Source organism: Schistocerca serialis, chromosome 8 (assembly GCF_023864345.2).
Source record: "Schistocerca serialis cubense isolate TAMUIC-IGC-003099 chromosome 8, iqSchSeri2.2, whole genome shotgun sequence".
Lineage (NCBI taxonomy): Eukaryota > Metazoa > Arthropoda > Insecta > Orthoptera > Acrididae > Schistocerca > Schistocerca serialis.
The window spans coordinates 455,340,328-455,357,189 of record NC_064645.1 but is presented as its reverse complement, the minus strand read 5'-3'; the positions used below and the strand labels follow the sequence as shown (position 1 = coordinate 455,357,189).

Sequence of the window (16,862 nt, the reverse complement as noted above, 5' to 3'; positions counted from 1 at the left end):
CGAGAAGAAGACAGAGTGACTGTAAAACTCTCGCCAATAAATGATTGAGAGTTGAATAATGTTTCATTGGCAACTCTTCGCTCCACACCACAGGGTCACTCACCTCCACTCTTCGCTCGACTTCCTGACAGTAACACGACCCTGGTTCGAGTCGTAAAAGTATTTCTTCTTTTCACCTTTCTTTTGTTTCCGATTCTGAAAGAGGAAGAGTGGGAGACTGACCATGGAAAAAATGACCACCGTTCAATGAACCAGACTTCTGGAGCTTTACTTCAAAAACCAGATGTCAATTGTTCTCACACGGTGAGCATATCGGCAACATTTCAACACCAGGACTGGAAATCCATCCTCCGTCGCTTGATTCAACGTTTCAGATGAACAGCGTTCAGTGTGCAATCTATCCTGACGTTGCAGACCCAGTTCAGCCTATTCAGCGGACAACATCCACCGAGCCCGAGACAGTGTTGGTGAGGATACAGGAACTTCAGTACGAAGACATTCTGGACGATTGGAGTTGGCAAGGACGCTACATTAGCGAATTATAAAATTCGATTTGGATCTCTTTCTCGACTGAATCCAACTGGTGCAACAGTAAAACACACACGGATTATCGTCAAAGCCTTGTATGTGCACTTCCAATACAGTTGTTGGCCACGGAAAACAATTATTTCATCCACAAGTTGTTGTTGAGCGACAAGGCGCATTTTTCACCCAATGGATTTTTGTTAACAGACAAAATTATCGGTTTTGGGGCAGTAAAAACCTATACTCCATACATGAGCAGGAACTGCATCCACTGAAATGCGCTATGTGATGTGGTATGACGTCAGAAGTGATCACTGGGCCATACTTCTTTGAAGATGATGAAGCCGAAGCATGACGGGACTGGTGATCGATATCGAAATATGGCTGCGACTACCGTGCGTCCTGCAGTGGAGAACAGACTTGAGACACGGCTTCAACAAGACGGGTCAACGACGCAAAAGGCAGGGGCCTCCTTTGGGCTTCTGAAGACGATTTTCAGCCATCACATCACAATAACATGAACTAGCCCCCCCATTTGCCTGACCTCACTCCACCTGATTGTTTTCTTTGGCGATATCTGAAGGACGAAGGGTATGTGTACAAACTACAAATAGCACAGGAGATGAAGGAAAACATTCGTGCAAAAATACGGGCAGTCGCACCAGAAGTATTGACCCCTGTCATGCGCTACACGAGACCCGTATCTGTGAAACCTATGACGTCAGACAGCCATGTGAGATTATTCCACACATATCTGTAAACAGTCTCTCACCTTTAGCCTTTATGTCATATCAATGGAAACTAAAGAAAAACCAAAAAAGTTATTCACAATTATAAACCCTACGTGACTTTTGGCTCACCCAGTGTTAGATTTTATTCAAAGAGAGTGATATGGTGTGATTCCGTTAACTGTTCATCTGAAATATTTCCGGAAAAGATCAAGATATCGTAATAATTGTGTTTGCTCCTTGTTGAACAGTGAGAAAGTCCTCAACAAACGACATAGCTATATGAATTCGAGGACTGTCGGTGTCAACTTCGAATTTCGATATGAAATTGTACCAGTTTTTTGCTGCTAGTATTGTATTACGCAATGAAACTGATTCGGTGGCGTTTCACTCTTTAAAATTCGGTCGCTTAATTCGAAGTAATTACAATATTTAGAACTTAGGATTTATCTGTTTTGAGTATGAAAGTGATTGGTTTGTTAGGCGGAAGTTTGTGATCTCATATGCAAATAAAGAAATGTCGGCGGTCCAATAAAGAGGACATAGTGCGCTGCACCGCAGCAAAATTACAGACCAGTATCCCTAACTTCTGTTTGCTGCAGAATCCTTGAACATATTCTCAGTTCGAATATAATAAACTTTCTTGAGGTTAAGCAGCTTGTGTTAACGAATCCGCATGGGTTTTGAAGGCATCGCTCGTGCAAAACACGGCTTGCCCTTTTCTCACATGAACTATGGATGAAGGGCAACAGGCAGATTCAGTATTTCTAGATTTCTGGAAAGCATTTGACACGGCGCCCCATGGCAGGCTGTTAGGAAGGTACGAGCATATGGAATAAGTTCACAGATATGTGAGTGGCTCGAAGACTTCTTAAATAATAGAACCCAGTATGTTGTCCTCGACTCTGAGTATTCATTAGAGACAAGGGTACCGTCAGGAGTGCCCCAGGAAAAATACGAGGGTTGGAACTTAAACAATGGCAACTATTTATACACAACCGACACAAAAGAGTTACATGCTTGCAGCTGTTACTGTCCTTCAAAGTAGTCACCAGAGTTGTGTAGAACCCGTTACTAGCGATGTGGAAGGCGTAGTATACCGTTAGCAGAGCCTGTTCTGTTTGGAGCGGTCTATTGCCTGTCGAATCTCTGGAACAGTTCTGAAACGAATGCCACGAAGTGGTTCCTTCATCTTCGAAATCAAGTCCGGGGAGTATGGTGGATGGTGCAGTACTTCCCAGTCCCATCGACCGAACAGAGCAGCCACAGATTGCGCTGTATTCGCCCGCGCATTGTCGTGCAAAATGATGGGTGGGTTGCGCAGTATATGTCGCCGCTTCTTTCGCAAAGCTGGTCGCAGGTGATGCTCCAAAACCGAACAGTAATACTGTGCATTGACGGTCTGTCGTGGAGGAACGTAATGGGTTAGGATAACACCATCACAGTCGTACACGAGAATCACCGTAACTTTCACCAGAATGGAGCTCTGACGCATTTTCGACTTTCGCGGCGACCCCTAATGACGTATTAGTTGGATTGGCGTTTCAGTTTTGGCTCGTACGATGTGGCCCACGTGTCATCCAATGTTACGATACGGCGTAAGAAAGCCTCTCCCTAGCGCTCATAGCGCTCCAAGTGCGTCTGAGCAGCGTCGTAACGCATCCATTTCTGCATTTCCGTCAAGTCATGCGGAACCCATCGTGATGCAATTTTTCGCATGCCTAGGCGTTCCTTCAGGATGCGAAGCACAATCGTATGAGCTAATCCGGTTTCGTGGGCGAGCTCACGAATCGTATGGCGTCGATCACTGTCCACTAACGCGGAAACAGCATGCACTTCTTCTTCAGAGACGCTAGGACGACCAACCCTTCGTTGAAGGCTTTTATCCAACGTGCCGCTGTTCTGTACGGCAATGCCGATTTCCGGCACGCCTCTGACCTTGATGACACTGTCGTGCTGTAACCTTGGTGACACTGTCGTGCTGTACGACCTCTGGCACACTCAATCTTGATCCAACTCCGTTGTTCCTCTTTCGAAAACATAGCGACACAAGTGACTGTGTTTCCCTCGACTGTGCGCACGCCGGTGACGTGGGAAGGGCGAGTCCGTTTGCTCGGAGGTAAGGTAGGTGTGCCAACAGCGTGTGCCATCAATGACAATAGTAGATTCCATTGCATAGTGTCTCCACAGCAGTGTATCCACTATTAAGTTCCAACCTACGTATCTAAATGATTTGGTGGACAGTGTGGGCAGCAGTCTGATAATGGGAATCTCTGGAGGGAAGGCGGCGTTCTTTTCGGGAAACACTACCGACAAAATTTAGAGACCCGACATTTGAAGCTGACTGCCGAACGATTCTGCTGCAGCTAACATACATCGCTCGTAAGGACCACGAATACAAGATACGAGCAATCAGGGCTCATACGGAGGCGTACAGACATTCGCTTTTCCCTCGCTCTATTTGCTAGTGGAACAGGATGGGAAATGACAAGTAGCGGTACAGGGTACCCTCCGCCACGCACTTTACGGTGGCTTGCGGATTATCTATGTAGATGTAGATGCAGACATAGGTTTAGATAAAAGGGGCACACAGGAAACGTGTCTGTGTTGCTCACGTGTATCGAGTGCTAGTTAGTTAAAAAAAAAAAAAACGAGAGTTGTGCAGAAAGTAATGGTTCAAAAATGGCTCTGAGCACTATGCGACTTAACTTCTGAGGTCATTAGTCGCCTAGAACTTAGAACTAATTAAACCTAACTAACCTAAGGACATCACAAACATCCATGCCCGAGGCAGGATTCGAACCTGCGACCGTAGCGGTCACGCGGTTCCAGACTGAAGCGCCTTTAACCGCACGGCCACACCGGCCGGCGCAGAAAGTAAGTTCTGATCGGTCGCGAAATGGAAACCACTGGGAAAATCCGGTAAAGCTTTGCGCAGATGTGTTGGACAGTGTCTCTAGTATGCCTGTCGATCGTGTCGCGTCGCTCTTTTCAGTTTTGAGTGAACAGAGAGCACGTAAAGGTACGTAGGGAATAGCGTCTCCCGCCAAGTATGAGGGTCTGGTTGGAGATTTCGCCTGTGTTATACAGCCCACATAACACAACTGTCGGGCAGTTCCTTCTTCGTGCCAATTCTCGGCCGCACACTGCAGGGGCAATGTAGATGCTCCTGGAGCGTTTCCGATGAGAAGTGTCTGATCAACCACAATACAGTACGTAATTGGCTCCCCCTGAGTCTCACCTCTGCTCACAAGAACCGCTGGCTATGAAGACAAAATTTTTCCACAGACAACGAGATGCAGACCAGTGCAGATAACTGTCCGAAAGCACAGGCGGCTGCTTTCTATGACGAGTATATTGGAAAGTTGATAGAACACTACGACAGAATTCGAAGTTGGAGCTACAACTATGTAGAGTTTTGTGACGGCTCCCAAACCCAAGGTCCTCGGCGGTACTCGTGGGGCAGCCATTGTATGAAGCGTGGGTAGTGACCAGGATGTAGCTATGTCTGCTGGCCGAAAAATAATTAATGACAAGAATTGCGCCGGCTAGAATGAAGAGATAACTTATCTTTATTTCTGACGAAACTTGCACCAGCAATACAAGTCCAAGTAATATCCAAGAGTAATCCGTGTACTGAGCCTAGTCGAATACAACAGCAATTATCACACTGCAATGGCTCCGCTATAAACTCCGCGAAAGGCTAGCAATAGACAATCGACAATAGACTGTCCGTCTCGGGCCAGCGCTCCTCCTCATATGCGAAAGGCAGAGGGCGCTGCGGGCCCGAGCTCAGCCATGGCGCGACCTCTTCCGTCGGCGGTAACGCCCTGAGACGCCGACGGCCGCGACAGGAGCTGTGGCCAGCGATGTCACGGTCAGGGCGCGCGTGCGCGAGTTGGTTGGTTGGTTGGGTCCGTGGATACAACATAGAGTAGTAGGTGGAAAGTGTGCCTAAAGCCGTCGGCACACGGACCGTGCATCCGAACGTTGAGCGTGCCGAGTTTCTGACGTCAGAGCGTGGAATAGCACGTTCGGGAGTTTTTCCGAACGTGCAGAGCAATATCTGGCATGTCAGATATTCTGAGCGTGTGTCTGAGCGTTGACCAATGAGATGGGAGAACGCCACATACGTCACACGCACGCGTCTCCTTTCAGTACAGAGTTGTGAGGCGCCATATTGGCATTCATCTCAAGCCTATATGTGTATATGCTGTTTCTGAGCACCAGCAAATTGAGAATCACTGGGAAACCCGTTGTTAATTGTGTGGTTCGTTCTAATAAAATAATGAGAAACATGACATTCGTGGCAAAAGAATTATTGTAACTTGCGTATTATGAGAGTATGCTATTTGAAGGCAGCGACACACTGAAGATCCACGCAAAACGCATTGTACTTGGTACAATTTGTTATAATTAAATTTCAATTAGTAACATAATTATCTACGATTAACGTTTTTAGCAAGGGTAATACAATATGGCTAAGTCCAGTGAACGAGTTGTTGGTGTAGCGTAATGAGTAGCGTCTCTTTCCACTAATCAGTATAGATTTGGTCGGTGGCTCGCGTCGTAGGACTTCCAAATTTTTTTTCCTAACATTCGCGTTTTTATTAGGTTCTCATACTTTATTATTAGTTTAATATAAGTATATGTTATAATATTTGATGTTATGTAAATATACGTTCACCTTTCTTTGAGGGGTGACTTTGTTCGATTGGCTTAATCTACAGGACAGCTTGCGCTACTTCTATAAAGATATTTTGCTCCTTTTTCTTTTACGCTTCGTAATTCACATGTTGCAAAGATTCTGCTACTGGGTAGGAATAGTGATCAAGTAAGACTGACCTTGGGGTTTTACTAAAATGTGGGAATGATGAAATAACGTTTATCTTGTGCGGAGAAGTATTTCAAATTTGTACCGCATTGTTTGTAACGGAACTTTTATAAGCCTGTGTCCTTATTGATTGGACATGGTACTTTCCTTTTCGCGGACGATGAAGGAAATGTGCATTTTAATAGAGCCGACGTGAAAATTTTGCGTTCGCCCGTTGAGTAAACAGTGTGATTTACTAACTAGAAACATCCCTCAACTGCCGCCGGAGTGCGTTGCGATTGCGTATAGCACGTAGGGGCCCACGTACCGTATGCACAAGTCTCATCGTCCCTCAGCGTTCAGCAGCACGTTCAACTTGGCACGCTCAACGTTGACGTTCGACAGCACGGTCCGTGTGCCGACGGCTTAACTGTTGCAAATGGAACGTTTCTGGTTTTCTCTGTAGTTTCCATTTCGCGACCGATCGGAACTTATTTTCTGGACAACCCTCGTAAATAAACGTCTTTCACAAACCAAGAGATACGAGGGCAGTTCAATAAGTAATGCAACACATTTTTTTTCTCAGCCAATTTTGGTTGAAAAAACCGGAAATTTCTTGTGGAATATTTTCAAACATTCCCGCTTCGTCTCGTATAGTTTCATTGACTTCCGACAGGTGGCAGCGCTGTACGGAGCTGTTAAAATGGCGTCTGTGACGGATGTGCGTTGCAAACAACGGGCAGTGATCGAGTTTCTTTTGGCGGAAAACCAGGGCATCTCAGATATTCATAGGCACTTGCAGAATGTCTACGGTGATCTGGCAGTGGCCAAAAGCACGGTGAGTCGTTGCAAAGCGTGTGTCATCATCGCCGCAAGGTCAAGCAAGACTGTCTGATCTCCCGCGTGCGGGCCGGCCGTGCACAGCTGTGACTCCTGCAATGGCGAAGCGTGCGAACACACTCGTTCGAGATGATCGACGGATCACCATCAAACAACTCAGTGCTCAACTTGACATCTCTGTTGGTAGTGCTGTCACAATTGTTCACCAGTTGGGATATTCAAAGGTTTGTTCCCGCTGGGTCCCTCGTTGTCTAACCGAACACCATAAAGAGCAAAGGATAACCATCTGTGCGGAATTGCTTGCTCGTCATGTGGCTGAGGGTAACAATTTATTGTCAAAGATTGTTACAGGCGATGAAACCTGGGTTCATCACTTCAAACCTGAAACAAAACGGCAATCAATGGACTGGCGCCACACCCACTCCCCTACCAAGAAAAAGCCATACCCTCAGCCGGTAAAGTCATGGTTACAGTCTTCTGGGACGCTGAAGGGGTTATTCTGTTCGATGTCCTTCCCCATGGTCAAACGATCAACTCTGAAGTGTATTGTGCAACTCTTCAGAAATTGTAGAAACGACTTCAGCGTGTTCGTAGGCACAAAAATCTGAACGAACTTCTCCTTCTTCATGACAACGCAAGACCTCACACAAGTCTTCGTACCCGAGAGGAACTCACAAAACTTCAGTGGACTGTTCTTCCTCATGCACCCTACAGCCCCGATCTCGCATCGTCGGATTTCCATATGTATGGCCCAATGAAGGACGCAATCCGTGGGAGGCACTACGCGGATGATGAAGAAGTTATTGATGCAGTACGACGTTGGCTCCGACATCGACCAGTGGAATGGTACCGTGCAGGCATACAGGCCCTCATTTCAAGGTGGCGTAAGGCCGTAGCATTGAATGGAGATTACGTTGAAAAATAGTGTTGTGTAGCTAAAAGATTGGGGAATAACCTGGTGTATTTCAATACTGCATAAAACAACCCCTGTTTCAGAAAAAAATGTGTTGCATTACTTATTGAACTGCCCTCGTACTACATGTGCTATTTGTTCTTCACAAGAACGTGTAAGGAACGCAAAGAGAAGTGTTGAGTTGGTTGCACAAAGATGTCCCACAGACGGCGTCCGGCGTGAATGACAACTGAGCAAACGTGCAACAAATTGTTACTGGAAGGCCACTGGAATACTACGCAGAGGGAAAGAATATAGTGTGCAACGAGCGGAGCGAACGAAATTGGTGTTCTGGCAGCTGTCACTCATTGTTCGCAAGTCAACTGCAGAGAAACCGCGAGTGCCTCTGCAGTAAGTGAGGCCAGCTTTGTTCGCATTTTGCGCGCAAACAGCTTCCATCCGTTTCACGCGTGACTTCACCAGGAGAACTGTTACTCGGTTCTCTTGTAACTTCAGGATAATAGGTTTTTTCTTCAAAGAATTATCTTTAGCGATGCAGTTACCTTTACAGATCATGGACAGCTGAACGTAATAGCCGGCCGGAGTGGCCGAGCGGTTCTAGGCGCTTCAGTCCGGAACCGCGCGACTGCTACGGTTGCAGGTTAGAATCCTCCCTCGAGCATGGATGTGTGTGATGTCCTTAGGTTAGTTAGGTTTAAGTAGTTCTAAGTTCTAGGGGACTGATGACCTCAGAAGTTAAGTCCCATAGTGCTCAGAACCATTTTTTGAACGTAATAAATGTTTAAATCCGTATCTAACTGCGTCAAATTTGCCAACAGAGGTAACTTTTGTAGTTTAAGTAACAACAGATAAATTAAGAACTTGTATGTTTACCTCTCCTCGGTTCTCATCTTTGGGATTAGTTGTGTGCTAGAAAATGAGCTTATAATGCGAAACATATGTCGTACAGCGTAATAAAGTTTGTCGAACAAGACTAAAAAAGTGTAAGAACACAGTAAGAAATACGTGTTATTAGGCGCTGAGAACCCGCAGTGGCTGAGGTAGGTGAACATTTGAGGAAGTGGAGTGCGAATATTTGTTGGTGCATTGTTAGAGACTGCATGATTCGTCTTTCCTTCATCGAAGAAACCTCTAAGGTTAAAAGATATGCACAATTTGTAACCGAAATGTTGCCCTTTGTCAATGAGGAAGTATCACTTGGGAAATGTAGACGTACGTGGGTGCCCCGCTTCGCTCACCCGCCTCCTTCGTCGCTGGATAGCACGTGCCTGTTAGGCGCTCCTGGAATTTTGACTCTGTGGTAAACCCAAACATGAAGCCTGTGCACAAGTTCCGACGACCTAATAAAACATCGCAGTGTTGCAGCAAGCGTTATGACACAGAAGGAACCTCCTCTGGTAGTACAGGTTCCTTGCTCACGAGCTGCAGTAGACGGTGGGGATTTCAAACAACTGATGACATAAATGGAATATCAAGGAAGTGTTTATGAGTACATTCTTCTGTGATTTCCCTTTTGTTGCTGTTACTGATGTAATTTTGTAACGTAAGTGTACATCTCGATTTTAGACTCGAAATGCGAAGTTATTATTTTTAACAACCTTTATACATTTTTCTTGTTTCACAAACTGATCAGTTTCTGACGGGGACCTTTCCTTGAAGACTCTGGCACAGAAGCGGAAGCAGAACTCTTACTGTACTTAACTGACGAACAATCCCAAGTTCCTACGTCCTTTGCCTTCCAGTTGGTTTGTCAGTCAAGTGTCGTTAGCGTCAGTTTTTAAATCTTTGTTTCACTATTTCGCTTTTATGAGCAGACTATTTTAGCTGTGTCAAGCTGGAGTACCCCATCAGCCTGATGCGACAGTTTCGTGTAACAACACGAACTTCCTCATAAGACAGCAGTCGGATTCATGTCTGTGTAAAAAGGGGAGTCCACGATATTGGGATCACGGATTTGCTTCAAACTTTGTAATCCTTTAGTAGGCCATTAAAACAACATAATGTGCAAGCAGTAAGGTGTAGTACTCTGGCAACGCCGAGAAAATCGCAAGAGAAATTTTAGGCGTCTGTTATGTAACTGATGAATTTGTACGAATGTGCCGATAGTAGCAAGTCTTTATGGTCAAGTGATTAGCGTTCGCGCTTGGCAAGTAGGGCGAAGCTATGGATCGAATACTGCTAACACTTATATTTTAATTTATTTTTCGATTTTCATCACTGGTGTAATTTATATGATTCTGAGAGAACAAAATCACATGCATTTTGATGAAGTTGTAGTAAATTTCATGTGTTATTTGACTAGTTACCATTTGTAATTAAATTTTCAAGGAGGAGGGCCAGGCTTGGAAAACCGAAGTCAAACCTCGATAAGTAATGATAGCAATGACGTTACGCACAATCAGTAATATAGTAAGTCACAATGTGCCAGACCAAAAGAGTAATGCGCGATTACCCGTCGGATGTGCTCTCGACATCACTCGTTGCAGGATGATATTTATCATACATTCAAGGTAAACATAAACTGACACTTGATGTAAATACTTCATGCAAATACACGTGTTTTTTTCGTTATATTACCTCTCAAATGTCATACAAATTAAATAATACGACCAGCGATGAAAAATAATAGATTAATAATTAATTTTGAACAAGAGTCGCCGGCCGCTGTGACCGAGCGGTTCTGTGCGCTTCAGTCCGGAACCGCGCTGCTGCTACGGTCGCAGGTTCAAATGGTTCAAATGGCTCTGAGCACTATGGGACTTAACTTCTAAAGTTATCAGTCCCCTAGAACTTAAAACTACTTAAACCTAACTAACCTAAGGGCATCACACACATCCATGACCGAGGCAGGATTCGAACCTGCGACCGTAGCAGTCGCGCGGTTCCACACTGTAGCGCCTAGAACCTCTCGACCACCCCCGGCGGTCGCAGTTTCGAATCCTGCCTCGGGCATGGATGTGTGTGATGTTCTTAGGTTAGTTAGGTTCAAGTAGTTCTACGTCTAGGGGACTGATGACCTCCGATGCTAAGTCCCTTGGTGCTTAGAGCCATTTGAACCAGTTTTGAAGCAAGAGTCGAACCCTCGCCTCAAGCACTTTCGGCTTACGAAGCTCGAATGCCAATCACTTTTTTTTTTATCTAATTTTGTTCGTTATTGTTCGTTGCATTTGCTCAGGGCGGATGTCCCAGGACGTCCGTTCAAGTTAATCGTTGATCTGTTCAATCGGTTTTTTTTTATTACAGAGGACAGCGAACATCGATTTACCACCACGAACTCGAACGTCCGACACCTATACACAGGTACATAAGCCACATAATAGACGTGTAAAACTTCTCTTGCGATTATCCCGGAATTGTCAGAGAAGGGCACCTTACTACTTGAACATTATGTTGTTTTAATGGCCTACTGAAGGTGTACAAAGTTAGAAATAAATCCATGATCCCAACGTCGTAGCGTCCCCTTGTGAATACTGTGATTTCTCCGAAACTACTAATCGGATTTTTAAGAGTGAAATGCCATTGAATGTTTCCCTTTTAGAAATACGGTACTAGTAGCAGAAATTACTAAAGTTCTCGTATCTGAAAAAGTGAAGCTGATACCGATATCCTTGTAATTAATATGGCTATGAAAGGAGACAATACATCATTGGGCGAAGATTTGTTCATAATTTACACTACTGGCCATTAAAATTGCTACACCAAGAAGAAATGCAGATGATAGACGGGTATTCATTGGACAAATATATTATACTAGAACTGACATGTGATTTCATTTTCACGCAGTTTGGGTGCATAGATCCTGAGAAATCAGTACCCAGAACAACCACCTCTGGCCATAATAACGGCCGTGATACGCCTGGGCATTGAGTCAAACACAGCTTGGATGGCGCGTACAGGTACAGCTGTCCATGCAGCTTCAACACGTTCCCACAGTTCATCAAGAGTAGTGGCTGGCGTATTGTGACGAGACAGTTGCTGGGCCACCATTGATAAAACGTTTTCAATTGGTGAGAGATCTGGAGAATGTGCTGGGCGGGGCAGCAGTCGAACATTTTCTGTATTCAGAAAGACCTGTACATGTGGTCGTGCATTATCCTGCTGAAATGTAGGATTTTGCAGGGATCGAATGAAGGGTAAAGCCACGGGTCGTAACACATCTGAAATGTAACGCTCACTGTTCAAAGTGCCGTCAATCAGAACAAGAGGTGACCGAGACGTGTAACCAATGGCACCCGACACCATCGCGCCGGGTGATACGCCAGTATGGCGAAGAGGAATACACGCTTCCAATGTGCGTTCACCGCGATGTCGCCAAACACCGATGCGACCATGATGGTGCTATAAACAGAACCTGGATTCATCCGAAAAAATGACGTTTTGCCATTCGTGCACCCAGGTTCGTCGTTGAGTACACCATCACAGGCGCTCCTGTCTGTGATGCAGCGGCAAGGGTAACCGCAGCCGTGTCTCCGAGCTGATAGTCCATGCTGCTGCAAACATCATCGAACTGTTCGTGCAGGTGGTTGTTGTCTTGCAAACGTCCCCATCTGTTGACTCAGGGATAGGGACGTGGCTGCACGATCCGTTACAGCCACGCGGATAAGATACCTGTCACTCGACTGCTAGTGATAAGAGGCAATTTGGGATCCAGCACGGCGTTCCGTATTACCCTCCTAAACCCACCGATTCCATATTCTGCTAACAGTCATTGGATATCGACCAACGCGAGCAGCAATGTCACGATACGATAAACCGCAATCGCGATAGGCTACAATCCGACCTTTATCAAAGTCGGAAACATCATGGTATGCATTTCTCCTCCTTACACGAGGCATCGCAACAACGTTTCACCAGGCAACGCCGGTCAACTGCTGTTTGTGTATGAGAAATCGGTTGGAAACTTTCCTCATGTCAGCACGTTGTAGGTTTCGCCACCGGCGCCAACCTTGTGTGAACGCTCTGACAAGCTAGTCATTTGCATGTCACAGCATCTTCTTCCTCTCGGTTAAATTTCGCGTCTGTAGCACGTCATGTTCATGGTGTAGCAATTTTAATAGCCAGTAGTGTATTTGGGCGAAAACAAGATTAAGGTGTCTTAACCTGTTCAGGAAGTATTTGAGCTCAGCTGGATACCCATGTATAATGCAGTTAAATTCCGACCTCTCTGTTACTCTGCGCAGAGTACTGTAGTCGAGCATCGTAACACGTGAAGCGAGCACTGTGGTGAAAACAAATGGACGAAACCATTGTCCAGCAGGGAGAAGCAGGGGGTCGGTGTTTTCATCTCGTTCGTAACTGTGTGACGTACTGTAAACTTTGCAGATAGCTTCCTCGGAGAGTGACACGAGGTCGCTGTCGTCGCGCACGCGTGACGTACCTGGTGTCCAGACTGCCCTCGGTCAGCAGCGAGGAGCCGGTGACCAGCAGGCGGCTGCGGAGGTCGCGGGGCGCAGACAGCACACGGTCTGCGCCCAGGCGCGCCGTCAGCGCCGCCAGCAGCCGCGCGGCCACTGTGCGAACCACGGCGTTCTGGTGGCTGCCGGGGAGCGGAAACAGCGTGAGCTAGCATTCTGACTGACACACACACACACACACACACACACACACACACACAGTCTCTCTAAGCAGTTAGTACACACATGACACACGTGACTTCAACAAAGTCCGTACACTGTACTGTGACCAGGGGCTAGTGTAACTGGTTAATACAAACCATACAAAAATGCACGGAAGTATGTTTTTTAACACAAACCTACGTTTTTTTAAATGGAACCCCGTTAGTTTTGTTAGCACATCTAAACATATAAACAAATACGTAATCAGTGCCGTTTGTTGCATTGTAAAATGTTAATTACATCCGGAGATATTGTAACCTAAAGTTGACGCTTGAGTACCACTTCTCCGCTGTTCGATCGTGTGTATCGGAAAGCACCGAATTACGTAGGGATCCAAAGGGAACGGTGATGGACCTTAGGTACAGAAGAGACTGGAACAGCACATTACGTCCACATGCTAACACCTTTTTATTGGTCTTTTTCACTGACGCACATGTACATTACCATGAGGGGTGAGGTACACGTACACACGTGGTTTCCGTTTCCAATTACGGAGTGGAACAGAGTGTGTCCCGACATGTCAGGCCAATAGATGTTCAATGTGGTGGCCATCATTTGCTGCACACAATTGCAATCTCTGGCGTAATGAATGTCGTACACGCCGCAGTACATCCGGTGTAATGTCGCCGCAGGCTGCCACAATACGTTGTTTCATATCCTCTGGGGTTGTAGGCGCATCACGGTACACAATCTCCTTTAACGTACCCCACAGAAAGAAGTCCAGAGGTGTAAGATCAGGAGAACGGGCTGGCCAATTTATGCGTCCTCCACGTCCTATGAAACGCCCGTCGAACGTCCTGTCAAGGGTCAGCCTAGTGTTAATTGCGGAATGTGCAGGTGCACCATCATGCAGATACCACATACGTCGACGCGTTTCCAGTGGGACATTTTCGAGCGACGTTGGCAGATAATTCTGTAGAAACGCGATGTATGTTGCAGCTGTTTGGGCCCCTGCAATGAAGTGAGGACCAATGAGGTGGTTGCCAATGATTCCGCACCATACATTTACAATCCACGGTCGATGTCGCTCTACCTGTCTGAGTCAGCGAGGATTGTCCACGGACCAGTAATGCATGTTCCGTAGATTCACTGCCCCGTGGTTTGTGAAACTCGCTTCATCGGTAAACAGGTAGAACTGCAACGCATTCTCTGTTAATGCCCATTGACAGAATTGCACTCGATGATTAAAGTCATCACCATGTAATTGCTGATGTAGCGACACATGAAACGGGTGAAAGCGGTGACGATGCAGTATGCGCATGACACTATTTTGACTCAGTCTACCGGCTCTCGCAATGTCCCGTGTACTCATGTGTGGGTTCATGGCAACAGCAGCTAACTCACCAACTGCCCCCGCTTCTCCTGTGACGGGCCTGTTACGGACCCGTTTGCGTGCTACGACCATACCTGTTGCATACAGTTGGCGGTAGATGTTTTGCAATGTGCGGCACGTTGGATGCTCTCTGTCCGGGTACCGTTCTGCATACTCCCTGCAGGCTTCAGCTCCATTTCGTCGACACTCGCCATAGATGAGTATCATCTCCGCCTTTTCAGAGTACGAATACACCATGGTCACAGTTCCTACAACACTACACTATCACAGACGTCTGGTAACACGGTGTACTACAGTTGGTCTGCGTGCGGAGACGAATGCAGAATAACAATAGCAGCAAGTGCTACATGCGGACACTGCGTCAGCCAGACCAAACCACAACAGTGCACTACAGCCACACTAGCCGGCCGAAGTGGCCGTGCGGTTATAGGCGCAGCAGTCTGGAACCGCGAGGCCGCTACGGTCGCAGGTTCGAATCCTGCCTCGGGCATGGATGTGTGTGATGTCCTTAGGTTAGTTAGGTTTAACTAGTTCTAAGTTCTAGGGGACTAATGACCTCAGAAGTTGAGTCCCATAGTGCTCAGAGCCATTTGAACCATTACATCCACACTCGTAAACACGGTCGTCATCGTAAACATGTCCCTGCAGATGCTGCTCGCTGACCGTGGCCCGTGTTTGTTACAACACGCAACTGAACGTCGGAGGTTTCAAGCGTCAACTTTAGGTTACAATATCTCCGGATGTAATTAACATTTTACAATGCAACAAACGGCACTGATTACGTATTTGTTCATATGTTCAGATGTGCTAACAAAACTAACGTGGTTCCATTAAAAAAAACGTAGGTTTGTGTTAAAAAACATACTTCCGTGCATTTTTGTATGGTTTGTATTAAACAATTACACTAGCCCCTCTCCTCACGTTCGGTCTGTGGAATCGGTTCGTCAGTATTTGATGTGGTTTACGAAATATATCCAGCGGTAACGTTAGGTGACTCACCCTATATATATATATATATATATATATATATATATATATATATATATATATATATATATATATATATATATATGTGTGTGTGTGTGTGTGTGTGTGTGTGCGCGCGCGTATATAGAATATTAATGCTTTTATTTGGAATTAATTTTTTGGAAGGCAGGAACCAAAAAATTTGCCCCCCCCTGACCGAGATCCTGGATCCGCCCCTGACTGTGACACACTCGACAGTCTCCCAAAGAGTACTTGACATACTGACGTGCTACCGTTGCCATCGATAGTTGCCTCTTGAAAGAGTATGGAGAATGAAACTTCGTGGCAGATTAAAACTGTGTGCCCGACCGAGACTCGAACTCGGGACCATTGCCTTTCGCGGGCAAGTGCTCTACCATCTGAGCTACCGAAGCACGACTCAAGCCCGGTACTCACAGCTTTACCTCTGCCAGTATCTCGTCTCCTACCTTCCAAACTTTACAGAAGCTCTCCTGCGAACTTCTGTAAAGTTTGGAAGCTCTCCTGCGAACTTCTGTAAAGTTTGGAAGGTAGGAGACGAGGTACTGGCAGAAGTAAAGCTGTGAGTACCGGGCGTGAGTCGTGCTTCGGTAGCTCAGACGGTAGAGCACTTGCCCGCGAAAGCCAAAGGTCCCGACTTCGAGTCTCGGTCGGGCACACAGTTTTAATCTGCCAGGAAGTTTCATATCAGCGCACACTCCGCTGCAGAGTGAAAATCTCATTCCAGTATGGATAACGATTGTTAATCAGTCATTTGTGAGCTTTGGGGTTGGGGACTAGGAATATTAACGGACGAGTGTTTTATAGAACACTGACCGTTGCGTTGCCAAAAATGGTTAACACTTTTCACTGCACTAGATGTCTGCTTTTACATCAGTGTTCATCAGTGAAAGTGTGGTGTAGCCAACAGGAGTCCCCCCGGTTCCTGCTATCGACATCACAAGGACGCTGCTCGCTATTGGAGCGTCGCTGGCCACACCGATTAGACGGAAGTAGTGAGACACGTCCACCGAAGTTCTCTGCGTCGCCATCGGCAGCCTGTCTCGAAACGGACTGAAGCACCGACACGAGACCAGTTCTGTGCCAGGCC

General features: G+C 46.3%; 1 protein-coding gene across 1 annotated transcript in view; it reads right to left on the bottom strand.

Moving 5' to 3' along the window:
• The window catches only part of LOC126416418 (TOG array regulator of axonemal microtubules protein 1), a 63,243-nt gene that overhangs the window by 7,118 nt on the left and 39,263 nt on the right, over positions 1 to 16,862 (bottom strand). The window contains exon 5 of the mRNA XM_050084138.1: positions 13,197 to 13,355. Within this exon, the coding sequence (XP_049940095.1) occupies positions 13,197 to 13,355 (159 nt within the window). The remainder of the gene's footprint in view (positions 1 to 13,196; positions 13,356 to 16,862) is intronic.